Here is a 27,456-nt window from a genome sequence, read left to right as displayed (position 1 = left end):
TGGGAGTATCGATCCATGCAAGGTGAAAGGACCGGGCAAGCGGTTGACAAGGTAGTTTCAAGAGCTACCTACTACCTTACCTATCTACTCAAGCAAGGCTTCGTGAAGAAGTCAAGCCAAGTTCAATGCGGCCTCTCCCTTTGCTTTCACCAAGGCGAAGGGAAACATGCGGATATCGCTGGCGGAGCGAGTCTTGACTGGCAGTTATCAGATCACCAAGTGCGAGCTGACCTTACGCGGAGCAATCAAAGGAACAGAGCTGTACTACTACTCTGGTCTCTGAGCAAGCTCCCAGGAGCAGATGTGAATGCATCTAAATCAAAGTACCTATTTGGCCTTGATATGTCTTGCGCCTGGACATACGGCCTCTATAAATGGAATTGGAACTGTGATGGCAAGACACGATCCGTGTATCAGAGCTCGGTATGCATGGCTGTGATGCAGCAGGCGGTTCTTGGGAGCGAGGTCAACAAGATAATTGCGGCTCGGTGGAATAGCCGTCACTGACCTGTCGATTTTATATAACAGCTTGCTTGCTTGCTTGCCCCTGTGAATGCCTTATGGCAAGTTCCGCATTTGTGTCAAGGAAAAGAGACGGCGGTTTGCAGACTCCCGTAGCTCCAAGCTTGGCAGCATACATATTCAAGCACCCATATCCTAATGGCATTGTGATTGCATCTACTCCCATGAGACGAGATCGCATGCTTGTTGTCGGGCACAAATAATATTCATACTGTATCCTATCGTCAGCTGGCCCTGCAAACCAACAACCCAAAGACTTGCAATCTCATAAAAAGATGCAAACACATATTTGCCCGTGATATCTAATGTGAATAGGCAAAACTGTCCAACGTTCCTATTTCCTACCAAACGCCCTCGGAATGCATCAAGAACAGCAAGCATTTACCGCCATCTACTATCCATCAAGCCATAGCTTCCCATCCCTCGCTCATTCTAGTGGTAGTTGTCCAAATTTGCGAAAGACGGCAAAGTCAACCGTTGCACAGCCTTCCGAACCTTTCCCATGCTAAAATCGGTATCCTCCATATTGGCCAGAAGCCGGCGCGTTATATCCCGTTGGCGCTGGCGGCCATTGGGTTGGAGCTGCATTCGCATCAGTCCCTCCGTATGGGGCCGTGGGGAACGCATTTCCAGCTTCTGTTCGGAGAGGCGACTGTCTGTAGACGTTAGAAGCAGGGGCAATTCGTCCATATGGACTGATAGGCCTGGAAAAGTCCCCCGATGTTTGTCGACCATGGACGGGGGCGGTAAACCGGTACTGCCCTCCAGTCTGTGCCTTCCAGGTAGCGTAATCAGGAAGCGGCGTGTCCCGGAGGAGTGCGACCATGCCAGCCGCGTTCAGGCGCTGCGAGTCGTATGTGTGGGCGGGAGGCAGGATACCCAGGAGGAATGTGATGTCTCGATGGAGGGCTGATGATTGATTGCGGCGTTGCTGGTCAAGTCGTCGGCCAGCAGCCCCTTTGAGCGGAGAGGCGCCTCTGGCGAGCCTCTTTGGGGGGTTGAGCTCTTCGTCATCCGGCCCAAGAGGCCGTTTCGGAGACGCAGTGGCTCTGACGTACTGGGGTCGGGGGCTCTGCTCTCTCTGTGGGGGGAAACTGTTGCGGGATGATGCAGGTTGTTCGATGAGGGGAGCAGCAAGCTTGGGCCGCATTTGCGCAGCTTTCGAAATAATCACGGGGGCGGCAATCGGATCAAACTTGTCAGACGAGTAGCGAGCCGCAAAGTATTTGAGCTTTGGGTCTTCAGGGAACAGCTCTGCCATCCTCGCCTCGAGTTTGTGGATCTGGGATAGTTCGCCGTATTGGGACTCATACTTGTGGAAGTACGAGTACAGAGGTTTGGCTTTGTGGAGTGTCTCTGGATTGGCGACAAGGCGGTTAACACAAGTCTCGAAAACCACCCGAGCATCTGGATAGGCGTCTGTTAGTGACCGTGTTCTATCTGAAAAGATACGAATAAGGGGGGGGGGGACAAGACTCACTCGTTGTATCATCCTTGGAGTGCAAAAACTTCAGATACTCAACGATGAAGCCTTCGTCGTTCGGGAAGAGGCGGGCTCCACGTTCAAAGATCTTGGCGCCGACTGGATCCTTGTACACAACAGATTCCAGCAAGGCAACGGCAACATACACGTCGCTGGTGAGACGCCCCTTTTGCCGAGCATCGGTAAAGACTTTGCGCAACCCACCATCTGTCTGGTTGCCTTTGCCTTGAATGCGGCGAATCGCCCTGGCCATGGCAATCCACACATACGAAATCGTGCGAGAAAGTATGTTGGTCTCGGCAGCGTAGCCCTTTTGGATAGCAGCGATGCGCTCCTCGACAGAAGCCTTCTTCGAGATTCCTTCTTCGTAGTCGTCGTCGTAGTTTGGCTCAATGGACTGCTGCAAGGGAGCCTCCTGAGCCGCGGCTTGCTTCAAAGTGGAGATTTCCAGCTTCTCTCGCTCCTTTGCCTTGTCTCCCAACGCATACAGCCTGTTCAGGACATCGTCGAAAGGTTTCCTCACGGCCTTGGCATATTCAGCTCTGTCTCCCTCCCTGAGCGGCGAAGTGGCCTCGATATGGTCTGCGTGCTTCAGAGCAAGCAAAACGCTCTCTGGGTTGGCGGCGATTCCTTGAATCAGAAACTCGACGCCCATTTCCTTGTCAACCTCGGCAATGTCGCTCTGAAGGCACCATTCGGCTGCATCAACCCAGAGTTCCGGCCAGAAGCGCAGAGCCATGAGGGCCTGCTTGTAGCAGTACAGGACCCGCTGTGCGAATACTTTTGGCTCATCTGCCTTGAGCACCAGCGGATCTTCCTTCTCCCACTCGATCCATTTCTTCCACAGGGACACCTGGTGACGAAACTCCTGGTCTCCTTCGAATCCTGGAGCCGGCGGCAGTCGGGGGAGGTTTGTGCGCTTCAAGTCTCGGGTAATGTTATCCAAGGCAATATTACCGCTCTTGGCAGACATGTATCCGGGAGATCGCTCTTGGATGAACTTGCGTCCCTACTGGCGAGATTAGCACTAGGACACCATGAGAAACAAGAGGGAAAGAAGCCAGAGACGCACCGTCACCTTGTTGAGCCCCATCTCAAACTGATCGTACTCCTTCCAAAGATTGTTCACCGCTGACATGGGAACGGTGATGGCGCGGTGATAGGCTTTGCGCAGCTGGTCCATCTTTTGCTGGTCTTGCCAGCCGGTGCCCCCGATTTGGCCAGGGCCACTCTTGATGAACTGGATGTAGTCCTGCCAGATGTTGCCCGAGTCCCGATCCACGCCAATGTTATCGATGACAAACTCATACGATTGCGTGACGGTTCTCCTGGCTTGGCCGGTCGGGTCATTGTTGAGATCGTTTCGCCGGCGGATGTAGTTGAGGTAGACGGTCCAGAGCTTGACGTTGGGGACCGACATCAAGCATCGCCCGAAGAGCTGTTCAGCGTCGACGAAATTGTCCATGCCGAGTTCCATTTCGATCCATTCCACCCATATATCGGCCTATCCATAGTCAGTCGCGCACAACAACAGGACGCAAGCAGCCCGGGCGGAAGCAGCGTTGACTCACCGATTGGGGAAAGACCTCCAGGAACCGGTTGTAAACCTTGCGAAGGTCGTCCAACCTGCTGTTGCGCCTATGGTCGGCAATGAGATTCAGCCACGCATCCATGTCCCCTCGAGGATCCTCCTTAATGCGAGCCTCGAGCAACGCTACCGGATCAAGGCTAGCCACTGGTGTTGCAGTCACGTTGGAAGGAACATTGGTGGAAACAGGAGGGACTGGAGCAATTGCCATCTTGATCTCGGTGGGCTGACCAGCTTGGCTCTGCGATGCCGAGGGCTCGCGCTGGCCAGAGCCTGCTGCATTGCCTCCTTCCTCTTCGTCTTCGTCTTCGTCGTCGGAGGCTTCCACTAAGAAGCCGCCCGACATTTTTGGCTTGGAGGATGGAGGGCGTTGCGAAGGGACAGCGGAGGCGGCTTTTTCAGGGACTGGAGGGTCTGGGAGAACTGATTCAACGGGGACATATTCGGGATCATAATCCCCTCCATCCTCGGTTCCATTATCCGCTGATTCACCTGATACATGGGAGTCTTGAGCAAAGTTATCAACTTGTTCGTCGCTATGCTGAGTATGATCGCCTTCCGCGGCCGCAAATCCTTCATTGCCCCACGAAGTTTCTTCGGAAGCCATCTTGAGGGGCTTTCTGTATATTCAACTTGGAACACCACAGTGACGCCTGTGGAGGTCTATTGGGCGGCAGACCTGTTTCGACGATGGAGGTGCGTCAATGGCTGACACAAAGGGTAGGACAAACTTCGATGGGCTCTTGCTCGGCAGAGATGCCAAAGTGCCGCGGCGGTCTCGGATCGATCGACTGTGAGAAGATTGCTGACTTCGCATTAGAATCAGCTTCAAGCTACTGTAAATCATGGCCATCAGAGACTCTTACCAAGTCGCGCAATGCCAATCCAATCCACGATCTGGTGATAGATGCAAAACCGATTGCCGACCGGTAAATCGCGTCGCCGTTGGTCAGCGTCGAGGTCGAGGCGGGGGCCGCAGCGCCTTGCTCGAAATGGCGGCAATTGTATGTCGATGCGTTACGAAGAAAGCCTCCGTCCAGCTGCAGCAGGGCAGAGCGGCGATGCCTGGGTCAAGATTCGGAAGCGCCTACCGAGAGCGTGTCTGGGCGAGATGATGCGATGACGAGGTCAGAGTTTGGAGCTCTGAAAAATAGAGTCGCCCAAAGCTCCCAATTGGGGAAAGGCTGCACGTTGACCAGGCTGGAGAGAGAGCGCCGGTACAAGCACGAGGTGGCTTGAGTGGCTTGGGTTTGAATACTTCGCGGTACTTGATCCGCCGGCATGGTCACCTGTTGGCCAGCAGCTTATCCGCTAGAGCCCCTGTTTCCCAAGTACCAGTGCCCTCCACTCAAGGCTGCCAAGTACCGCAGCCGTACCTCTACTGGCTTGCCCACACATCGGCACCACCACGCCCATTGGCAGCGGAATCTCTTCCCCCCCCCAGCCCAGCCGCTGCCACTGAAATCACAGGCGCCACAACCTGGAGACCACTTAACGCGCAGCGCTACGGTCGCGTCGCCAGCCGCCACCACGTTGTTTCAACCTCGTTGTTCGTGCAGCCTCTCTACGCTCTCAACTTGTTTTTTTTTTTTTTTTTTCCCTTCTTCCCTTCCTCACTCCCTCAAAGTGCAGCCGCGTCGTGTCCCTTCTCTGCACAACAGCCAGCGAGTTGCTCGTTCCTTTGCATCTGCAGTTGCACCGCACCCTCCATCTCGCAGCTAAAGAAAATCGTACAAGCCGCTACCGAGCGTGTTTGTTTGCCCCTCCAACTGTTTTTGCTATTAGTAGCCTCGATACCGCCTCAACGATTGGATCTCCTCGCGCAATCCTCTCTACCTACGCTGCGTGTTTGCAAGGGAGTCTTCCTCGCAAGCATATTCGCACGACTCGGTCCTTCTTCTCCCGTCGTCCTTCGTAAACACTCTGCACCATGTCTGTCGTGTCACTTCTCGGGGTCAAGGTGGTCAACAACCCCGCCAAGTTCACCGACAAGTACGAGTTTGAGATCACATTCGAGTGCCTCGAGCCGCTCGAGAAGGGTGCGTTGGTCGCTTTGAAGCCTTCGGACGTGTTGGGATGCGGTAGCCTAACTGACAACGCACAGATCTCGAATGGAAGCTGACCTATGTCGGATCTGCTACCTCGTAAGTCGGCCGACCTCGTTGGGCATCGTGTCGTGTTTTTATCTCTAACCCACCGCAGGGACCAGTATGACCAGGAATTGGACTCCCTTCTCGTCGGCCCCATCCCCGTGGGAGTCAACAAGTTCCTCTTCGAAGCTGAGGCTCCCAACACCGCTCGCATCCCCGACGCCGACATTCTGGGCGTCACAGTCGTGCTCCTGACTTGCGCCTACGACGGACGCGAGTTCGTGCGAGTTGGATACTACGTCAACAATGAGTACGATTCTGAGGAGCTCAATGCTGAGCCCCCGACGAAGCCCATCATTGAGCGAGTGAAACGCAACGTCCTCGCTGAGAAGCCTCGTGTGACCCGTTTCGCCATCAAATGGTGAGTATTGAGCATTTGCTGTTTCCCTCATCATGCCTCCCAGGACGAATTCTAATCTTGCGACCAATTCAGGGATTCCGAGGCCTCTGCACCCCCCGAGTACCCTCCTGAGCAGCCCGAGGCCGACCTGGTTGCGGACGAGGAAGAATACGGCGCTGACGAGGCCGAGGAGGAGGCTGCCGAAGAAGTAGCTGCCGCCAAGGAGAAGGGCGAGGATTCGGAAATGGCTGGTGTTGAGAGCGAGCACCAGGACGGACAGGATCACGACCACGAGGAAGAGGAGATGTCGGAGGACGGTAGCGTCGACATTGAGGGCGAGAGTGAGGATGAGCTGGAGGAGGAGGAGGAGGGCGAGGGCGAGGCGGAGGGCGATGACGACGCTATGGAGGTCGACGATGCCGACAAGCACGCTGCCCACAAGCCCGTGACGGTCATGTCTTGATTGGCGCCAAGTCTCAACCTGAATCATGTTTCCCCCCCTGGGGTGCTTTGGCGCTGAACATTTGCCTCATGTGCTGCACCATCCAGCCGGGTGACGGTTTAACGAAAACGCGATGGGATGGCACCGGTTTCGGCGGGCGACGCGGACAGGCGGGCTGGAGGATATAGGCGGTTCGGTGTAATTGGTGATATCTTACCCTTGCTCTCTTATGGCAGGAAAAATACTAGTATATGACGGATATAAGATACCCGCCGCGGTGTTGGTTAATGGATAATGAATTTGACTAACGAGCATCATACGCGGCAATATGTCGAGCCTTATCACAGGGAAGCGAGGTCTGCCTAAACTGTCCATCTCCGAGTCCTGCCGCTCTATGAGGCACTGCCTCGGCACCATCCCACGAGCTGAGATCCAGGGTCGGTTGATGTGCGTCATTCGCAGCGGAGGCGGAGCTCACTTTTGGACTCTCCGCACATGGAGATGCGGCCTACATGTGAGCTTAGGCAGTATAGGTAGGAGGATCCATGGAACCACCAACCCTCGAGACGCTTGAGGGATCGCAACCTCTTCGCTGGCATCCGCGGCTCCGGCCGCCTCCAGCCGCACCAACCCGCCCCCCATCACAGCTCAGCCTCACTCTCTCTCCTCGCCTCATTCTTATTTTCCAGAACAATTGACGGCAAACGACTCCTTACCACACCCAGACACCGAGCTAACGCACGTCTATGCCCTCCCCCTCGCTTCTCCCCTTTCGCACGGGGCTATGACGGACAACCGGGGAATGATGGAGCGAAATGGTGTTCCCTCGGTCAAGCGAAACAAGAAGCAAAAGAGAGAAAGGACACATCGGCCCCGTTCCCCGATGCTTGTCATGTGTTCGTCATTGTATAGACAGGAACAGCTACCTACCTACCTATGCAGCTGCTGCACGTGGTGCGGCGTTTTCGATGCCCATCAGATCTCATATCGCTCGTGTGTTGCGTGTGCAACCTCCACGATGCCAGGTAGCAGCACGGGCTTTGTTTGACAATGGGGGTTTGTGCTGTCTAGCTGCATGGCTTTGAGGTTCCGGGATGCGTCGTCTTGGGTTCGGTAGGGGGGAGGCAGCCGAACCTGGTGAAGCCAAGATGTGTAGATCGGAGCGCCTCAAGTGGTGTATCTCTGTGTGTGTGGGATGCAGAGTATATGTACCCCAGACTGCGCCGGAGATGCGATGAGTTGTGTGATGAAACTCTTGCTTGATCGTTTTGCCATGTTGTAGAATGTCTTGTTAGTTAACATCTAGCTCTACTACGACCACATCCCCTCGTCTCCCCCCAACTCGCAGCACAATGGCCGTGCAACCGCGCACCACCCTCAGCCTCGAAGAGCTCGCCAGATCCATCGAGCACCACCACGAGCAATACCTCCGCGGCCTCCACAGCTTCCACGACGTCCTCAACCTCTACAGGCGAGAGCGAGAGACAACAATCGACGGCGGCCGCGCCACCGTCCAGGGCCTCGCAACGCCTCCCTTGCGCGCCTTCACCTTCACCAGCGATGCCAACAGCATCAAGCATGTCTTGCCTCGTCTTCGCCGCGACACGCCCGACACGCACGACCGCCCATCGTGCTCTCCGTCCCCCAAATTCCTCCCCCTGACACCAAACCTCCAGGGCAGCGGCAGCTATGCCGTTCCGGACGACGAGATCCCCTTCATCCCCCTACTGGAGCAGTCCTCCTCCGTCCACGGCGGCGGCTCTCGCCATGCACACGCTGACACCGCCGCCGCCGCTGCTGTTGCTGCTGCTGCTGCCGCCGCCGTCTCAGCTTCGCACGTCCACCAGGCCATCACCCCGATGAGCTTCTCGGACGACATGCTCTTCCGCCACCTGCGCGACTCGGACTTTTGTTCCGACTTCTCAAGCCTGCTAGTCGACGAGGACGAGCCGCTGCTGCCGCCGTGGGATATCGACTCGGCGCAGGCGTTTCGCGATGTTGCCGCTGCTGAGGACGAGCGCTTTGGCAACTCGACGTTTGAGGTGTACGAGGTTGGCGAGGATGGGAAAGCAGTCAAGATGAATGTGAATACCCGTGCTCATGTTGATGAACAAGGGTTTGTGAGATACTGGGGTGAAGAATCGCTAGAGCCGCCCGATGGCATTGTTGACGCTCCGACGGTGTGGGAGGCCATCAAGGACGTCAACATGAGCGGCAAAGCCGTTGGCCGTATCACGTATGCTTCGTCCCTTTGTCCCCTGTGTGCCACTATCCCTTCACCTGAACTCGACCCGTATGCTCATGAAGCCAAACCTCTCTCTACATCTAGCATCGTCCAGGAACCAACGCCTCTCATGCTCGCTGCCCTCCACCTCACCATGTCGCCTCACTTCGACATGACAGAGCTCCTCCACCACCTCCTCTCCGACACGCCCAACCGCGGCCGCACCCACGCCTTCATGCACCGCGCCTACGAACGAGCCCCTTCATCCCCAGCCTACCCGTCCTCCCCCACGATACCCTCCCCAGACGGCATCGCGCCGCCCGTCTCCTCCTTCGCCCACCTCCGCCAGCGGTCCTTCTTCTTCGTCTTCAAGTACTACACCCTCCTCGGCCAGGGCCTCGAACCCGCGCCCTGGCAGCTGTACGAGAAGCGCCCCACGGACAAGCGCCTCGACGACCACATCGACATCGCCGAGTGCGGCTCCGTCCTGGCGCTCTCGCTCGGCGGCGAGCCCACCAAGGCGCTCAAGATGCGGCCGAGGAGGGAGCGCGCCAAGGAAGGGTTCTTGTTCGACACGTTTGGGCCCTGGCAGCTGCTCAGCATCCAGAGCTTCCCCGACGACGAGCACACGGTCAGGGGCGACGACTTTCAGCTCAAGAGCTTCTGCAGCGGGCCGTATGCATTTCTGGAGCTGCTCATTGCAGAGTATCGTGACGCGGGCAAGAGGAATCAGATTCTGCACGAGAGAATCACCAAGCTCATCACGCCCCCTGTACGTATTCCCCCTTTTTTTTTCCCCCCTTATTCTCAGTAACTGACCGCCCCTCGCCTAACAGACCGAGTTCATGTTCAACCACCACCTCCGCGACAAGCTCCTCTTCGAAGACAAGCACTTCACCTACATCCGCCGCTACTTCTGGGCCTACAACACCCTCGCCGTCATCAATACGGGCATCAAGGCCATGATCGCCGCCTACGTCGACACCTTCACCGACGACGTCTGGGCCGGCGCGCACCCCCTCCTCTGGCCTTACCCTTCTTCTTCCCCTTCGTCGCCGCAGTCCGCAGAGGAGGCGGCAGCAGCAGCCGACTACGCTGCTAGAATGGCCGTCCTGCGCAGGGAGCTCGACAAGGTCGTGAGCGATCTGGGCGAGGTGCTCAAGCGCAACGAGCGCACGCGCAAGGAGATTGAGAACCTGCGCGACCAGCTGTTTAGCGGGAGCTCCATCAAGGAGAGCAGGAGGGCCATCGATCAGGGGGACAATATTCGCGTCTTGACCATGATTAGCATGTTATTCCTGCCCCTGACGTTTGTAACCGTAAGTCAAACGACTTCTCGATGGCAATCGTTCCAGAGCCTAGAGCAACTGACAAGGAAATTCACCACAGTCCGTCTTCGGCATCACGGAATTCACAATTCCCGTGACGGACTGGCGCTTCCCGCTCACCCTCGTCCTCGTCTGCGTCCCCTTCATGATCCTCCTCTACCTCATCCAAACCCGGCCCTTCATCCAGACCATCCAGGCCCTCCACCGCACCGCGAAAGCCCTGGCCCTCCTCCCGGCCCATCTCCTCCGCCTCCTCCTCCTTCAATGCCGCGAACCCGATTCCGCCGCGCAAGATAGCCGGTCCGTTTCCGCGCCTTCGTCGCCCAAGGGCCGCAAGAGGAGGCTCGTGCTAAGGCGACGGGGCGGGAGCGGTGCTGGTGGTGGGACTGGTGGTGGCTCGTGGAGGCGGCCTTGGGGTTGGTTGAGGAGGAGGGTTCGTGGGGAGGAGAGTGAGTCGGGGAGAGTGTAGAGAGAGAGTCATCGCGGTTTTTTGGGTTTGTCTTCTTGGTTTCAACTCCTTCATGTCGCACGTCGGTTACTTACCTTACTAGAATCGTACCAACTGCAAGGACAGGACTCCTGAGAAACAGAGACGAAGAGCTAGACGGACCTTTTGTGTATCTCAGCAAGCATGTCTTAATGGTATTCAGCAGCATAGCATTAGGCGGACGTCACATACCTTACAGCACCTTGCAGACAACATAGGTACCCTACGGAAAGAACGACTTGACGTGTCATAAACTATGCCTTACGGCGCATCGTTTCATTCCCATAGCGATACTAAGAAATAACAACAACGTATAAAAGTACAGGAATAACCAGACGCAGCCAATAGCGTATTGCATTACCGATGTAGTCATTATCAACAACAGCCAGGAAGATGAAAGGAAAAAAGAAAACGTAAAGAGGAAAAGGGCAAAACGGGAACATGGTGAAAGCCACGAACAATTCATTCGCATAAAGAGATTCTTCCTCCCCAAATCAAGGACCAGCCTGTTTGGGGAAATGACATGATAACGGCGTCTCTCCTTCCCATCATTACCAAGGTATATAAAAAAGATGAAAAGAAAAAGTCAGCATCGTTACAGGCCGTCCACCCGCTTGAAGAGTGAAACCGTGGCAAAAACTGAATCAAGAAAAACGCAAAACGAAACAAAACTAGGAGCGTACACAAAGAGGCCGCAGTTACTAGTTGGCGACCTTTCAACAAGGGAAATAAAGCTTCCGTAATGCTCCAAAACGCCCTCCTTTTACCCCCTTCCATCCCCTTTTCGCATAGAGTCGTGGCTGTGCTGAACAAGGTATGCGCTCAATAAGGCGGCGAGATGATGGCGGCTGTGTCATGGTCGAACGACATGGTTGCATCACCACCCCTTCTTCCGAGCAAATCTCTTGTTGAGCAGTGCAAGAACTTTGGGAACATTGAATTGAACGTATTCCAGGTCCAGTTCGTCCTGGTTGTCCTTTTGCATCTCGAGCAGGTCGTCAAGCTTGAGGTCGAGTTCCAGCAACCCCCGGTTCCGGCCTTTGCATATTGTTAGCGCGTGATGAACAGATCGATGGGGAGAAAAGAGAGGGAAAGATAAACTCACCCTTGTAATGCAGGGAAATGACAAAAGTGCCCGGCAAGGGGCTGGTAAAGTTGAAGTAGATGTTGGCCCGTCTGTTATCCGGGACATTGCTCTTCTGTATTACGCCCTCCTTCTCCAGCTGCTGGTGCGTAAACTTGTAGGGCCCGAGAACCTGCTGTTTCTGCTGTTTTCGTTTGGTGCCTTCGCTTTGTGACCGCACATTGTGGAGGTAGCTCTTGTAGGTGTCCAGCTGGCCGACCAGGTACGCGTTGTGGTCCCGAATGGTCTTGAAGACTTCTTCGAGCTTCTCCGTCTCGGCAATAACGCCATCCTTCAGCGATCCCAGGTGCTGCAACTCTTGTTCGACTTCGTCCCTCAGCAGATCGAACTGGTCGGCCTTGTCGATCACACCGAGCTCCTGCAACTGAGACAGGAGCTCCATGGCACGGATGCCCTTGCGCACCATGACGGCGTCGTTGCGGCTCGTGGCAGCTGCGTCGGCGACGCGCTCGAGCCGCAGCGGTCGCTTCGAGACCGCACTGTTCTGAGGGATGGTTCGCATGATCTGCACAAAGATGGACTTGGCTTCCATAAAGAACACTTCCTCCTGTGTAATATCCAGTGCCGCGGTCAAGTCGTCAATCGCAGTCTCCCATCTGCTAAACAAGGGAAGGTTGATGACTCGGTTCTCCTTGCGAGGCACCTGGGGAGGGGCCGCCGCCAGCTCGGACACGATGATGGACAAGTGCGATGTCTCATCTTTACACAGCTCGCCGCGATGCTTCTCAATCAGTGCGTGCATCGCGTAGATTTCGTTGAGCGTAATCTCGAGCTCGAGGTCCTTCTTCGACAGCGCGACGTAATTGTCCATTTCCAAGCTTTCGTAAAAGTCGCCAACCTCGCACAGGTCGAGCATGAACTTGTTGATCCGGTCCTTGTTCTGCTGAATAAAGGGCTGAAGCTTGGCCATGTAGGGCTCCTTTGAGTAAGACGGCTTGTTCGCCAAGTTCTGCAGCATCTTGGCAATGAGGGTGAGGGTTCTGCGAGGTCGCTCGGCGGGCGTTCCGTCAATAAGCATGTACGACTTGGGCGTCACAATGGCCGGGTTGATGAAGCGCAGGAAGAAGAATCCACCAATCAAGGTGCAGATAATCTGGTCGTTAGCATCGGGATACTTGCGCTTGGTCAAGCTCCTGATCTGTTTGCAAATCCAGCGGATACCGTAGGGAGCCTCCTCCAGGCCGTCGATGATTGTGGACAAGAATCCATTGGCGATCTCGATGAGCATCGTCAATCGCGGCTCGATGATGGCCTGGACCTGGGGGTTTTCGGCCGCCTGCTCGGCAGTGATGCCCTTTGGCAGGTTCGGCGGCAGCGTGCCGGTATCTTCTTCAATCTGCTCAACCATGCGCTCATACACCTTGAGGGGGTTGATCTCTAGGTCCAGGTCGCGCAATTCGATCAAGCTGTTGATTCTATCGGCCAGGGCAATCTTCAGGAAGCTTTGACCGGGGCCTCTTCGCGTGTAGGTCGTCATCATGCGAGAAACGGGCGTATTGGCTCGGAGCAGCGAGGAATAGTCGGGAGTGTTGTCGAATTGATAGGTGAGAACGGACTAAAGGAGACAAAAGGGGGGGCGCCGTTAGCCGGAGGAAGCCATGGCATCGCATCTGGCTTCTTGACTGCAACGTACCTGAAACATGGTGAGGAGCAGGTGCTCTTCTCGGCTCTCGTACTGATTTCCGTAGATTGTGAACATGACTGTCTGCAGAAGTGAGTCGATTTCCGACATGGAAACGAGCCGACACAGGTGGGCAATGTGCCTAGGCTCGGATTGTAAAAGGAACAAGAGGTTTCCGTATTTCTGGGTCTTGTCGTCGTTGGGGAAGACGCCCTGCTCCATTTCGGAGTCATCGAGGTGGCTGGCTACTTCATTTTGCTGCGAGAGCGTTAGCAAGGCGTCCATCAGCCCGCGCAGCATCACACCGCGTTTTTCTACGTACTTCTTCCAGCGCCATGCGATTCTGGATGAGCAGCGCAATTCGCGAATCAAGATAGCGAACGTCCTTTTCGAGAACAAAGTTCTTCTTTGACTGTGAGGAGATTTTGGATTTGAGATCTCGTAGGGCTTTCTGGGCTGTAGGTTGGGAGAGTCAGCCGTGGTGCGTTCCAAGGGGGTGAAAGGACGCCAGCTTGGTTTGCTGCATCAGTTACCTTTAGCGAGATCGTCTTCAATTTGCATCTCTCCCTCGTTTGCTGACATGGACATGTACAGCGCGGACATGGAGTACCGCTTCGACTGGCGCGCAGAGCGCGAGCCATCGTAGGTCGACATGGTGTTCTGTCGCGACAGTTGTTGAAAGGAAGAGGTTGACGCTGTGGAGGCTCTCGAGGGGGTATGGAGCATGACAGGCATTATGGGTATTTGGCGCTGTGCGACAGAGGGGAGGGTCGGGCCTTGTCGCCCCAGAACCTCGGATTTCGTCGACAATGGGAGAGAGAAAAAAGGCGGAGCTAAGCGACAAAGCTCATCACCTGGCCAAATGCTGTTCCAATCGAAAGTCGTCCCAGAGTGATGTGAGCTCTAGTTCATATAGTTTCACGTCGTCGGGGCGGAGAGTGAAGCGAGAGAAGGAGCGCGATGGTCAGAAGAAACGGTTGTCGGCAAACAAGGAGAAGAAAGATGAGAGAGACGAGAGAGGAAAATAAATGGGCAGTCGCTAGAGGCAGGCTTGTGGTACAATTTGCGTCGGCTTCGGGAGAGCTTCACAAGCGATTTGGCGATGGTGTAACGGTTCGATCGAGGTTATCCCGTGCAGGTCGGCGAAAGGCCAGGGCAGCGGAAGCGCAGAGGATTGTTGATGCCAAAAACCGCTTCCAGCCCAGCAGTGCCGAGAGTCCTGTCAATGTCAAGCGCAATCAGGTGAGAGTAAAACAAAGAGAAGACTCGAGATTACGCCTGTGCTTGCATCCAAGGGCCGCAGTGAACGGCAACAGCACACGTGTAGAGGGCCAAAAGGGCGGGAGAGAAAGAGTAAGAGAAAGGATCCGTCCGGGATACTGTAGAAGGTTGTCGCGCCGGTGACGAGAAGCTGGTGGTGAGAGGGCGAAGAGCGTCCAGTCAGGGCAGCGTCGCTAGCCGAGCGACAGACACACAGCCAAATTTCGGTTCGACAGACGGACAGACGGCGGACGCGCGAGAGTGGACGGAAGGCTGGACAGGTCGCTGAGGCCGGGCGGTGTCGAGCGCTGGGCCAATGCGAGCGGGCGGCACACAGGACCAGAGTCGAGGTGCGTTGAGTTGCGGCAGAGACACGAGGCACGGCAGCGACAGAGTTTGTGGCTGCGACGGCTGGCGATGGTTTGGAGTCGTATCGAGTTCCAGGTTGAGGACAAGGACATGCAACAGCAGGAATAAAACTGGAGCAGCGCGCCTTGTTTGGGGGAGGTTTGAGAGGGGAAGCACGCCGGTTCCAGGGGTTGCAGATTGCAGACGGCGCGGCCACTCACAGGAGGAGCCTGCGCTCGTAGATGAGGTAACTGTACTACCAAGGTACCTGAGGCTATGATTGAAGATGGAAAAAAAATCCATCACAAAAACTGGCTGGGACCATCCAGGCACACACACACACACACACACGGCCGGTCCGAACAGGCTAGACTGGGAAGCGATGTGCAAAGCGCGACAAGAGGCAGACGACGAAATGAGCCAGCACGAAACTTGAACTTGATACTGCAGCGGAATACATGCAGCGCCACCCACGTTGCGCGGTGGGCTCAGGTACCTGGCCGCTCTGGTAGCGCGGCCGCATCCGGACAGGCGCCAGACTGCCGTACGACGGCCCTGCAGTGGTCTGGGGTAGCGCTGCCAGGCCCTTGTTCAGGGACAGGCCGGAGTACCCGCCCGTCTATCGGAAAAGGCTGCGCACTTGTCAGGGCAGCGGCCAGGGGTATTCAATGGCGCGTGCAGCCAGTGGGAGCGCGAGCGTGAGCGTGAGTGTGAGTGTGTGCCCACCATCGCTAGCGGACAAGTTGATGCGCAACATGGCAAAGTCCCTGTACTCTGGGTGTACTTGCACCAGCAGGTACGAGTACCAAGGTACCTGGAGTTCACTTGAATGAAAGTTGCAACATTTCTTCCAATGTTTTCTCTCTCTCTCTCTTCTCCCTCTTCCACTCTCGTCAACAATGCCGCACCTATCGTCACATGCATGCAGCCATCTTCAACGTCCGCCGCATGCACGCCCTAGCTGCCCATCACAGCGCAGCACTCGACGGGCATTGGACAACCGCGCCGTTGAAGAAGCCAAGGCCTTGTGCAGCAACATGCAGGCCGCAGCGAATGATGTGACTTGACGGTGCCATCAATTTAACTCGCGGGAGAGGAGGGTGTATCAGGACACACGACGGTACTCCGAGCCTGTGCTTTCCAGGTACCGACTCGGGATGGACCTCAGGGTGCTGTTCTCGGTGGGTACCAACAAGTCAGTGGCTTCGTTTCCATCACAGAGGTATGACTCTCCCTCGCTCGCTCTCTCTCTCTCTTCCTGACTCTTCGTCTTCCTCTTCGTCTTGCTCGTCTCGAACCCCTCGTCATCCCGTCCCAGACACGAGAAAGATAGTTCCGCCTAGCCCTGCCTCCAACAAAGCCGCTAGCCCCCAGCAAAGGGCACATCATTTGATTGCAAGCAGCGCGAGTAAGGTGCTGATCCAAGGTGCAATCCAGAGGGGCGGCGGGGTAACGCTGCGTGTATGTACTGTGTGTACTGTGTGTGCGTAGCGCCGAGCCACCAACCGGTACCCGCGACTACTCGCGACGCAGGACATGAGATCCTTGACTGCATTTTGGTTGCGCTTGCAGGCCCGCAGCACTGTGCCCGCTGAAGGTGACGGTATTCAGGGACGCAGTTGAGCATGTCTCATTGCCTTCGTGCGGTCCGTCTGCCAACCTACCTCTGACAGACCGTCAGACCATCAGTACATGCTTGTGTGCCGGCATTGAGCGATGATACCCTCAACGTCTTGGCCAACTCTGACCACCGGATAAAGGCTCAACCAACCTCATGCAACTACTAGGTAGAGGTGCCCATGCCAGCATGGCCCCCATGATATCGCCCGGTGCCAGTACTTGTACATCCTCGCATGTGCAAAGTACGATACGGCAGCAATAAGCGAGCAAGCAGGCAAACAAACGAGGCTTGGCTCCTCGATCGACGGGGATCGAGAAGAACCAGCCTGGCACAGTGCTTTGCATTGAACTCAGAGGCAACTGGCTGGGTCGAGAATCCTCTCTGCTTCTCGCATCACAACGCCAATGCCCAGCTTGAAACCATCGATGTCGCGTCTCGGATACGCAACTTCATCTGTTCCTGTACCCGTCTACTACAAGGGAGGCAAGTCCGTCAACCAATTGCGGTCAGAGGACACCTGGAATGACGTCTGGTTCTCCGTGAGCACTGGTGTCCGGACGGACATTTGCCACCGACGACACCAGAGATGGCGAGCGAACTCCTCCCTGTACCTCTACTCGCGCAGGCACTCGACATCTGGCCTGTCCTGGTCAGAGGTTCAGGTACCGGCCTGTACATGTACCTCGTACTCCGTCGCAGGAACTCCACGCAACGCCCTCAGAAGTGTATCAGCATATCAGCACACGCTGAGGGCGCTGAAACGCACCATTTCATGCCTGTCACTCGTCTGGAGTCGCAAGGGCGAGGCGCCAGGGGCAGGTGGAGCGTTGCGGGACCCGATGATTTTGCCCATCTGCTGCGAACGGCGCGCTGGGTGGAGGATCAAGAAATATGAGTGACTAGGAGAACACAACACAAAACGATACAATTGCTGGGTCGGCGCGGCATCGCCCCCCCTTCGGCGAGACTCAACGTCGTGCGATGGGGGATCACCGTGCAGAGTTGCTGAGTACGGGTTCGAACGCGAAACTCTGAGGCCCCCCTTGCGAGTCTACCAGTGCCTTACGGACTTGTATGGACTCAACTTCAAGGTACTGTGAAATGCGGCGTCTATGTACCGTATGCGCCTAGCAGATTTGGGTATACAGGGCCGTCCTGGAAATGATGAGCGCCAGTCCGGCCAGCTAATAGCTCGTGGCCTCAGCCCTCCCTGCCTGCCTGCGCAGGAAGACGAAAGAGCCCATTCGAAAACTGTCCGCTCTCGTCGAGGGGTCCCATGACCAGTCGCTGGGCTGCCCTGGTTGAATGGCCAAAAGTGAGAGGAATTTGATGCTAGCCAAAATGCTGCGCAGCTAGGGCCAGATGCGGAATAGGGCCAGGAACGGGATACGGAGTTGCCAGGGTCGACATAATTCCCGACAGAGGCAAACCTGAAGGGAGCTTGAGAGCCCGTCTTGACACGGGGCCGCGCGATAGCATCAAACCCAGGCCTACAAGGGACGCCTTCCTATTAATTCTCCTGGAACTACGGTATAGAGCACATACTACGTACTAGAGATGCCCGCTTCGCGGTGATTCAGCAGCTGCTCCGTAAGAGAAATGGTGCCTCTGACCACCCACACGTTCTACACATTCACAACTGTGAACCCCCACGCCTGTTGGCCCCCGGCCCAACAACAAGCATGGGCCTGGTGTTTTGCTGCTCAGAACATCTTCAGCAACAACAGCGCCAAACAGCAAGACAGTTTCAATGCTACGTTTCTGCAAAGCACATGCTCCTGTATCACAACTGCAATCACGTTGGATATCTCTCATGCGCGCTGCCCGACTGCTGGTGATTGATGCGACCCTTCTCCTTGCAGTCCTTCAATCTCGCCGTGTTCCCAGAGCGGCAGGAAGCCATACCCCCGACATACCATCATGGAGCACGTCCCTCTGCATCGCCCGAGCTTTCCCTCCCCTCCCCCCTGTGATCTGCTGGCTGCCGAGTGAGGTCCTCTGCTGGGCTGCTACGTCAGAGAGAGAGACTCCTATTTGCCGACGATTTGCTCGTAACGCCACCAGCTGATGGTGGTTTGTCTGGAGCGAGAAAGTCTGGGGTTGGGGAACTCTATCGCGGAAGTGAGTATGTTCTTCTATCCCGAGTTAATATCTTGAGTGCGCTCGGATTCTACCAGATCTGAAATACCATGACACATACAAAGTATATTAGTTCTCAATGACAAACGGCCGCATCATGATGCCAGGGTAGAGTCCCCTGTAGCATAAGGTAGGTATGCAGATATTGGTAGGTACCTACATGTACTAGGATGCACATTAGACTTTTTGTGAGCTCGTATCACAGGTAATCACACATTGCTTGCTACGCGAGACGTCAAAAAACTGAGCTATAAGCCAACTGTCTTGCCAATGTCACTAATGACAGAAACAATAGTCTCATTGCGGAATCACGATGGCACAGAGTGACGGTTAATTGATGTTGGTGAAGCCTGTGGGTGGCTGGACAAACATGCAACGCTGGTGGACGAGCCCGCGCATACAGAGACAGATGTGTTGGATCGATTCAAGATGATTAATGACTTCGAGGCCGTAGCACCATCCTACGCTGCCCGTTAATAAAAAAAAAAAAAAAAAAAAAAAAAAAAAAAAAAAAAAAAAAAAAAAAAAAAAAAAAAAAAAAAAAAAAAAAAAAAAAAAAAAAAAAAGGCATATCTGATCCTGCAGCTGCTCCGTCCCAATTACAGAGCCTCTTGATTTGAACTGTTATAGGGTGGCTCCCTGCATTGCTTGCAATAATCAGTTCGTGCATCTTGCTCAAGCTTGGGCGGGGCCGGTTGGCTAAGCCGAGGGGCATGGCTGACTGTACCGGACCAGTGAACTCAATGACGCCACTCCAACAACGCTCAAGCTCTTCCTCCAATCTGTATCAGGCAGCAGCTTCGTGGCTTCGTTCTGGAACCGCACCTTCACCGGCATCATTCGACCTTTTCCTCCCTCGCCCCGGCCTGACATAACGTGCAAGTACAGTACCTGCCCGCCAAAGTTTAAACCACAGCAGCAATGGCCTTCCGTCTGCCTCTCCGTCGCCTTGCCCTGGCCCGCCCCGCCGCCGTTGCGCGTGGCTTCCACTCGACGCCCCGCGTCCTGGTCAAGGTCGGCGACGAAATCCCCAACTTCGAGCTGTTCGAGAAGTCGGCCGCCACAAAGGTCAACCTGGCCGACGAGTTCAAGAAGGGCGACGGATACATTGTCGGCGTCCCCGCGGCCTTCTCCGGCACCTGCTCCGCCACGCACATCCCATCGTACATCAACCACCCGGACATCAAGTCGGCTGGCCAGGTCTTTGTCGTCGCGGTCAACGACCCCTTTGTGTAATTGAATCGCGTGTCCCCTTTGGATTTGGAGACTGGGAAAGAAGGGAATACTGATCCGTATGAATGGCACTACAGCATGAAGGCTTGGGCAGACCAGCTGGATCCCACCGAAGAGTCAGGAGTGAGTCCATACGCCAGTGCACACCACAGCCAACTCACCGTGTTGACAATCTACAGATTCGATTTGTTGCCGACCCCACTGCTGGATTCACAAAGGCTCTTGAGCTGGGGTTCGACGACGCTGCTGCTCTCTTTGGAGGCATCCGAAGCAAGCGCTATGCCCTCAAGGTCAAGGATGGCAAGGTCGCTGCCGCCTATGTTGAGCCAGACAACACGGGCACTGCCGGTGAGTTTACCCAACCTTCTCCAACTATTCAATTCTTCCACCTTCAAACATTGGCATTTGGCGAAGCGGACTCTGACTACGTGTATCCAGTGTCAATGGCCGACAAGGTCCTCATCTAAGGGGCAGGATCAGAGGGCGAGATGAGGCCAGGTAGCTTACTTGCAAAAGCACGGGGCAATTGGCCATAGCGAGTTCAAAGACGGTGCTTATTCCATACATGAACACACATCAGTATGTACTTAGTAGGCCATGGCGAACTCACGCTGCGCACCGACAGCCAGGTTGTTGAGCCTCAATACACGATATGCTACCTGGTGCTCTGAAGCCTGCCGATTCTATGGACCTTGTCCGCGTTTTGTGCATCGGCTCCTCGTCGCCCTACCCTGGGCTTTCTGAAGCACCTCTAGACATGACGACGAAGAAATGTGATAGAACGAGAAGAATTGAACAATCTCAACAGGAAGTCATGCACTTATCGAACAGTGTCTTGTCAGTTATTAGAGGAAGCTATACCTGGGCACCTGGGGTGGAATGTGTATGTCGTCGCTCTGATATGGAGTTTAGCCAACTGCTCTTCCGCATAAGGTAAACCTCCTACTCGTAAGTTAGTAGGTAATACTTAGTAGGTGTAATACTTAGTAGGTAACCTAGGTAGATACTGATAATAGGTACGTCATCAGCTCTGTTACATTTTGCGACCATTATGTGCATGTCAAGCCTCGACATGAGAAAAGGCAAAATGTCCGTAATGGGCCAATCTGCTCGCTTCCAGAAATATCTCTTCCCTCGCCCCTAGGCATCAATAGGTATTAATCAGTCATTGTCTGCAGGTTGTTGGCCACCTGACAATGACCCGCTGCCTGGCCAGGTGCCTGCCTGAGTCAGCATTGCCGAGGAAACGCCGGCGCCTTATCCGTCGTTCACGCCTCAACCAGCCCAACTCGACTTTCTTCACCTTGTCCCATTGTACTGTCATGGCCTGAACCACTTGACCAAGGACTGTCTGCATCTGCCTTGGAGCCTCTCTCCTCTCATTCACAATCCTAGTTGTACAGTATTTGCCTTGTCTGCCCAAAGCAGCACCCGCCTTGTACCAGCAAACTGCTGCTCTCCCTTTCCGGCCCTATCGTGTCCCTGCGCCTGAGACGACGGGAGCATCGTCATCGGGGCCCCTCTTGCAGCGTGCCGCCATCGCCGTTTCTCCTGCAGCCCCCGCGTCTTCGACTGGCAGGCTTCCTGCTTCTCCCGGCAACCCACCGTCACGATTCCTCCCACAACAAGAAAGCGAAAGGCTGCCGAGGCGACGATCTCCTCCGACCACACCGAGAATCCTCCCCAAAAGAGGATCGTCGCCTCAGCTGGTGTCCCTGCCGCACCTCCCACCCCCGTCACCTCCAGAGAAATGGACTCCGAGGAAGAGTACATGTCTCCCATGTCCAGTGGGGACGAGATCATGCCCGATGACAGCGGAGACGAAGTCTCTGGCGCTGAAGGTGAGTCCTGTCTGCCGTCCCTTGACCGGCCCTCTCGGGTACCTGCCTGTCAGCCTTACTAATCCATGCTCTTGGTGATGTAGACTTTGACGAGGATGACTTCGACGAGCCGGACCCCGATTTTGGCCTGTCGGCGAAAGACATGGACAAGAAGAAGGTTGCCGCTCACGCGGTATCCTTCAAAGTCTACGAGCCTACCGACATACGGCGCCAGCAAGAGGACATGATGAGTGACGTGAACATGATCCTTGACATGAGCAAGGAAGATGCCGCTATATTGTTGCGCCACTTCCGATGGAACAAGGAGCGATTACTGGAAGACTACATGGACCGGCCGGAGAAGGTCCTCGAAGCCGCCGGGTTGAGCAGTAACTCTGCCTCGCAGCCAAAGTTACAGGCAGTTCCCGGTTTTGTCTGCGACATCTGCTGCGAGGACGAGGAGGGCCTCCAGACCTTTGCCATGAAGTGCGGGCACCGCTACTGCGTCGACTGCTACCGACACTACCTCACCCAGAAGATCCAGGACGAAGGGGAGTCTGCTAGAATTCAGTGCCCCTCCGACGGATGTGGTCGCATTCTGGATGCGCGGTCTCTGGACCTCCTGGTTACGCCCGAGCTGACGGACCGCTACCACGAACTGCTTAACCGCACATACGTGGAAGACAAGGACACCTTCAAGTGGTGCCCAGCCCCGGATTGCCCCAACGCCATTGAATGCGGTGTGAAAAAGAAGGACTTGGACAAGATTGTCCCCACCGTCGAATGCCTCTGCGGCTACAGGTTCTGCTTCGGGTGCCCGAATCCCGACCACCAGCCAGCGCCCTGCGATTTGGTGAAGCGATGGCTCAAGAAGTGTGCCGACGACTCAGAGACGGCCAACTGGATCTCGGCGCACACAAAGGAGTGTCCCAAGTGCAGCTCGACGATCGAGAAGAACGGTGGATGCAACCACATGACCTGCCGCAAGTGCAAGTATGAGTTCTGCTGGATGTGCATGGGTCTCTGGTCCGAGCACGGCACGAGCTGGTACAACTGCAACCGGTACGAGGAGAAGAGCGGAGCCGAAGCCAGAGATGCGCAGACCAAGTCTCGCACGTCTCTCGAGCGCTACTTGCATTACTACAACCGCTACGCCAACCACGAGCAGTCCGCAAAGCTCGACAAGGACATTGCGCAGAAGACGGAGAAGAAGATGGTGCAGCTTCAGACCACGTCGGGCATGTCTTGGATCGAAGTGCAGTATCTTAACTCGGCCTCTCAGGCGCTCCAGACATGCAGGCAGACTCTCAAATGGACCTACGCCTTCGCTTTCTACCTCGCCAAGAACAACCTGACGGAGATCTTTGAGGACAACCAGAAAGATCTCGAAATGGCCGTCGAGAATCTGTCTGAGATGTTCGAGAAGCCCATCCAGGAGCTGGCCGACCCCAAGCTCAAGGTCGATATCATGGATAAGACGTCTTACTGTAACAAAAGACGCGTCATCTTGCTCGAGGACACTGCCGAGAACCTTGCAAAGTGTAAGACAGCATCTTCGCATCCCTTGATTTTGCGATTTTCCACTGACCAAAGCATATAGCCAAATGGACGTTTAATGCCGACCTTATGACCGGGTCAACTGTGCTGCTCAACAAACGTTGAAACCAATGCGACGGCCCTGGCTGATGAGGTCTGACAATATGTGGCCTGCGATAGGTGCTGGCACATTCCGTCGTCATGTCCATCTTGGAGCGGACAACTACTCGCCTTCGGGAGTCCTTCTTGCCTCTTATCAGAGGCAGGCGAGATGAGACAATGCTTCGAACGCATCTGTGTCACCCGTCCAGATTTTGCATCCGACTTAACGACTCCTATTCACCAGCCAGGGGCAAAAATTTCGCTCGCGCATGATGCGTATGCCTGCCCAGCATTGTGCGACACCTCTGTAGAGCGAGCTGGGCCATGTTCTCATCCATCGGCGACAAATGCGCCACTCATTAGGCGACTGCATTCCAGCGACAACAATGTTCGCTCTTTTCTTTCTCGATTATAGACTTGGTAGTGTTTTGCATTTTTCTTAACGATATTCAACGACTTGACCATGGCGTTTGCGGCGACGGACACGGTATATGAGGACGGACGGGTTCTGCGGTTTCCACATGGCTGTTTAATGCCCTTTTCTTGCTCAGTTTCCTTTTCTTCACCCCTTCTCCTCATGGTCTGCGACCCCCCTTTCTTCTGTTGGCCAGGTCATGTATGCAGTATATACGGAACTGTCTTCGTTCATCGTTATGGCTGGAGCATGTACTCGCTTAGAACAAGAGGATCCCTGCCACGTGGACCAGCAACCGCGATCCGTGGGGGGAGGACAATAGATGATGAAGAAACAGAATTTGCTTTTTCCCTCTTGGTTTCTCTGTTTCCCTTGCATCTTGGTAGTTTTGAGGCTGTTAGCGTAAAGAGCATGTATACATACTATACATACTATACCAAGTCAATAGCGCAAGAGACAACAGCAGAGCAGCTTCAATCATATATCCACGGTGACTTTGACGAACAATGAAAGCTCCTCTCACTCGGCATTTCAAAGATGTATCCATCTAGTATCTACCTAAAACTACCTACCTATCCATGTCTTTTGCCACTACCTACTCTACTATTCATTTCCAGGGACCGCCGTCATCTTCCCACGTCCCTAGCCCTACCAAAAAACATCAACATTTTTTTTCATACCTCGTAACAAAAACTGAAAAGGGCCGGAGGGATCCGACAAGTTGGACCAAGAGCAATGATGAAGCTCCAACAACGCAGAAAAATACAGACACAACGGATCGCCAGACTCAAGTCGCAAGTCCCACATACAACATTGGGGGAAAANGGGGGGGCAAGTGTTGGTCCCCAACGCCGAAAACATCGACAATAACATCGTAGCGAGTCCTGAAGCAAACGCCTGCATGTCTGACATCATTAACACATTAAACTTTAACAGCTCCCAATGCGTCTCGTGAGTTTGTAGGTGTTGTCGGCAGAGAGGTAGGCAAGTAGTTCGGTGATCAAAAGAACAGTGCTGGCATCCAAAATAATGCAATGTCTCTCAGGAATAGGCGAAACGTGCGAGGTTGAGCTTTTTGGCAGGCAGCTGGACCTCCTCAGCGTCATCTTCCTCCTCTTCCCCGTCGCTATCGGGAATGATTTGGTCTTCGCTCCCGCATGGGTTATTCAGGGCCTCGATTTCTTTCATGTCGACCTTGGCGAGAGGGACAAGCGTAGGGTCGACCGGCTCTCTGACGCCCTGCTTCTCATCTGCAGTTTTCCGTGGCACGTTCCCTGTTGGTGTTGTCGGGCCCTTCAGAGCCCACGCTCTCATCCGTTGGAGGGGCGTCTGCCTTGTTCGAGCTGTCGACGGCGCGGTGGACGCTGCTGATTTTGCACTGAAGACCGACGAATCATGTGACACACTTGATGCAGGCGTCTCTGAAGTAGAGGAGTAGGCAAAGCGCGTTAGACTGGATCGAGGAGGAGTGCAGGTGGCTTGGGGTGTCGTGGCTGGCAACTCTGGAGGAGGCACAGACGCATCAGTGGGAGATTCGGGAATGACGCTGAGGGTTTCCTGCTGGCTGATGTCTGGAGAAGTGAAGCCTGTTTCCTGGCTTGTATTTGGGGGTTGGCTTGTATCCTGTTGACTGCGCTCTAGCTGGCCAGTGTCCGTCCGAGCAGAATCTTGTTGAGTGCCAATGCCTTCTGGCTGGCTAGGAGGGAGCTCCTTTTTCTTGTCGGAAAATATGGACACTCCTCTCTTGAACTGTGCTCCGGACGCCCAGCCTTCAATGTCAGGCAAGTTGTTGAGTGCTTCATCCAGAGAGTCGTCCGATAACAGCAGGTACGCATCGCTCTTTGCCTTGCGTGGGCTCTTCCTGGCCGCTTTCTTAGCAAGGAAGAAGCGACTCTTTTTGGGAGAACCATCTGCATCAGCATCAAGCGAGTCGTCACACAGGCGAGCTTTCTTTGGAGGCCTGGTTGAGCCGTCCGCTTGGGGTGCATGATTGTTTGTAACGCTTGCCAACAAGTTCATGATTGGCTCAGTTCGTCGTCGATACAAACGAGGTTCGGTTCGTGGAACTGCCTGTGCTGGCGGATGGGTATCTGCGCCATCGTTTACCTGCTGTCCCGACTGCTGTGATCCGGGTATGTATGGCCTCGGTAGTGGAAACACTCGTGGAACGGCACCCCCTGCGGTAATTTGCGAAACTCGCTGAGGGTCAACAGAGAAGCAGTTGGCATCCATCTCACCCATAGGTATTCGATAATGGCCCTTGAAGTATGAACTGATGGGTTTGGATTCTGGGCGAAGAGGAGCATCGGTGGCTGCAGCACTCTGAGAATGCCTCCGCTTGGAAGGCGAAGTCGGCATAACAATTGGCAGCTTCGTGATGGGGTTGACGTCGCCACTTGCGATCTTGCGAGCCATCTCCGGCTCGACGTGGGTCCCGATAAAGGGCATTTCCTCAGCCGTACGCGTCCCGTCCAACTCTGTGAGATTAACCAACTCTTTTTTAGTAGGGCAGAATACCCACTGGTGCAGAAAAGTGAGTTCCGCCTGGTAGAAGAGAGTGAGGTAGTTCTCTGATATTCGCTTGCCGTCCAATTGCAGCAACCGGACAATGCGCTCGGGAGACTTGGTCTTTCGAAGCATCCGGTATGCTGTTTTGAGCCCTACCCCTGGGAGGCCATTGAGATAATCGCAGCCGCTCATGATTGCCATTCGCCGAAACTCCGTATCGCTCCAACCAGTCAAGGAGATCTCGCGGCAGGCACAGAAGTCTCGGCGGTTGATCTCAATGCAGTTGCCATACTGGTCCAGCTTGGTCAGCAGTCGCTTTGCCCCGAAGACCAACAGATCCGAATCGTCGGAGATGATTCCACTGACGAAACCGTGACGCTCAAGATAGACAAGCTGAGCATCTGCCTCGTAGGGGGCCACAACGTAGGGGATATCCATCTTCTTCAGCTGCTGAATCAGGGCGGACGCCATCTCAGGGGTAATATCGATGCATTTTTGGAACTCTTGCGCTGCCTGGGAGGGCTTTCCGGCTTTCAGGTACTCGTTGGCAAGCTTGAGCTTCTCCTCGCGCTTCTTGGCGCGGGATTCTTCTGTAGCGGCCTTGCTGGGAAGGAAGTCGCCGTCGAATACCATGTAGGGCGTGACGCCGAAATGCTTCAGCATCTTGACTCGGTGCAAGACCCCATTGATGTACCTGGGGAGATGCCATCAGTGAACTGCATCTTGTAGGTAGTCTTGCATCCTAGACTTACTTTTTGGTAGGCTTGCCTTGGCCCAGCTCGACGGCACAGGAATAGGCAGCTCGGTGCAGCCATCCGTAGCCGTCGACGGCCAGGGTCTCGCCATCAAACTTCTTCAGCTCCGTTGGCCTCTGAATGGACTTGAGTATCGGTAGAAGCCCTGTTGGCAGGGTCAGCACGACAACTTGCCAATATCAGCGGCGATGACCGTCAGCCATCCGCAGCCGAACGAGGCTTCGGTCCATACCTGCTACACCCATTTTGCGTGCCCGCCCTGAAGCTCTCGCCAAGTCCAAAGATGCAATAAGCAAGTCTCCAATGGCTTCTGCCACACAAAGGGCCCCAATAAGCTCCCCCGGTTGCTTCACGATCCAGCAGCAAAAGTGCCCATGTATCGACCGCCGA

At 55.0% G+C, this 27,456-nt stretch overlaps 8 protein-coding genes across 8 annotated transcripts; 5 read left to right on the top strand and 3 right to left on the bottom strand.

The window, feature by feature from the left end:
* Positions 1-1,027: 1,027 nt before the first annotated feature.
* CCMA1212_000347 (mRNA 3'-end-processing protein RNA14) lies at positions 1,028-4,200 on the bottom strand (the record flags this gene model as incomplete). The annotated part of the gene is made up of 4 exons (XM_073697818.1): positions 1,028-1,941; positions 2,003-3,014; positions 3,078-3,509; positions 3,577-4,200. 4 exons carry the CDS (start codon positions 4,198-4,200, stop codon positions 1,028-1,030), a joined length of 2,982 nt encoding a protein of 993 aa, XP_073563554.1.
* Positions 4,201-5,523: 1,323 nt separating this feature from the next.
* On the top strand, positions 5,524-6,546 carry CCMA1212_000346 (Histone chaperone ASF1; the record flags this gene model as incomplete). The annotated part of the gene is made up of 4 exons (XM_073697817.1): positions 5,524-5,632; positions 5,698-5,737; positions 5,796-6,104; positions 6,177-6,546. The coding sequence occupies 4 exons, from the start codon at positions 5,524-5,526 to the stop codon at positions 6,544-6,546; spliced, it is 828 nt and encodes a 275-aa protein (XP_073563555.1).
* Positions 6,547-7,877: 1,331 nt separating this feature from the next.
* Positions 7,878-10,546, top strand: CCMA1212_000345 (uncharacterized protein; the record flags this gene model as incomplete). The annotated part of the gene is made up of 3 exons (XM_073697816.1): positions 7,878-9,521; positions 9,586-10,068; positions 10,139-10,546. 3 exons carry the CDS (start codon positions 7,878-7,880, stop codon positions 10,544-10,546), a joined length of 2,535 nt encoding a protein of 844 aa, XP_073563556.1.
* Positions 10,547-11,441: 895 nt separating this feature from the next.
* Positions 11,442-14,055, bottom strand: CCMA1212_000344 (GTPase-activating protein; the record flags this gene model as incomplete). The annotated part of the gene is made up of 5 exons (XM_073697815.1): positions 11,442-11,602; positions 11,670-13,263; positions 13,342-13,587; positions 13,652-13,785; positions 13,863-14,055. The coding sequence occupies 5 exons, from the start codon at positions 14,053-14,055 to the stop codon at positions 11,442-11,444; spliced, it is 2,328 nt and encodes a 775-aa protein (XP_073563557.1).
* A 2,907-nt stretch (positions 14,056-16,962) lies between these two features.
* Positions 16,963-17,457, top strand: CCMA1212_000342 (uncharacterized protein; the record flags this gene model as incomplete). Its single annotated transcript, XM_073697814.1, has 1 exon — positions 16,963-17,457. The coding sequence occupies one exon, from the start codon at positions 16,963-16,965 to the stop codon at positions 17,455-17,457; it is 495 nt and encodes a 164-aa protein (XP_073563551.1).
* A 2,161-nt stretch (positions 17,458-19,618) lies between these two features.
* CCMA1212_000341 (Peroxiredoxin-5) lies at positions 19,619-20,397 on the top strand (the record flags this gene model as incomplete). Its single annotated transcript, XM_073697813.1, has 4 exons — positions 19,619-19,929; positions 20,008-20,053; positions 20,110-20,278; positions 20,369-20,397. The coding sequence occupies 4 exons, from the start codon at positions 19,619-19,621 to the stop codon at positions 20,395-20,397; spliced, it is 555 nt and encodes a 184-aa protein (XP_073563552.1).
* A 1,283-nt stretch (positions 20,398-21,680) lies between these two features.
* On the top strand, positions 21,681-23,412 carry CCMA1212_000340 (E3 ubiquitin-protein ligase dbl4; the record flags this gene model as incomplete). The annotated part of the gene is made up of 3 exons (XM_073697812.1): positions 21,681-21,771; positions 21,855-23,291; positions 23,351-23,412. 3 exons carry the CDS (start codon positions 21,681-21,683, stop codon positions 23,410-23,412), a joined length of 1,590 nt encoding a protein of 529 aa, XP_073563553.1.
* Positions 23,413-24,844: 1,432 nt separating this feature from the next.
* On the bottom strand, positions 24,845-27,311 carry CCMA1212_000339 (Exodeoxyribonuclease 1; the record flags this gene model as incomplete). Its single annotated transcript, XM_073697811.1, has 3 exons — positions 24,845-27,005; positions 27,064-27,211; positions 27,308-27,311. 3 exons carry the CDS (start codon positions 27,309-27,311, stop codon positions 24,845-24,847), a joined length of 2,313 nt encoding a protein of 770 aa, XP_073562897.1.
* Between the last annotated feature and the right edge of the window lie 145 nt (positions 27,312-27,456).

Source organism: Trichoderma ghanense, assembly GCF_004382785.1.
Source record: "Trichoderma ghanense strain CCMA-1212 chromosome Unknown scaffold_0, whole genome shotgun sequence".
Taxonomy (NCBI): domain Eukaryota; kingdom Fungi; phylum Ascomycota; class Sordariomycetes; order Hypocreales; family Hypocreaceae; genus Trichoderma; species Trichoderma ghanense.
Note: the sequence above shows the minus strand (reverse complement) of the source record. Positions and strands in the feature narration are given on the sequence as shown.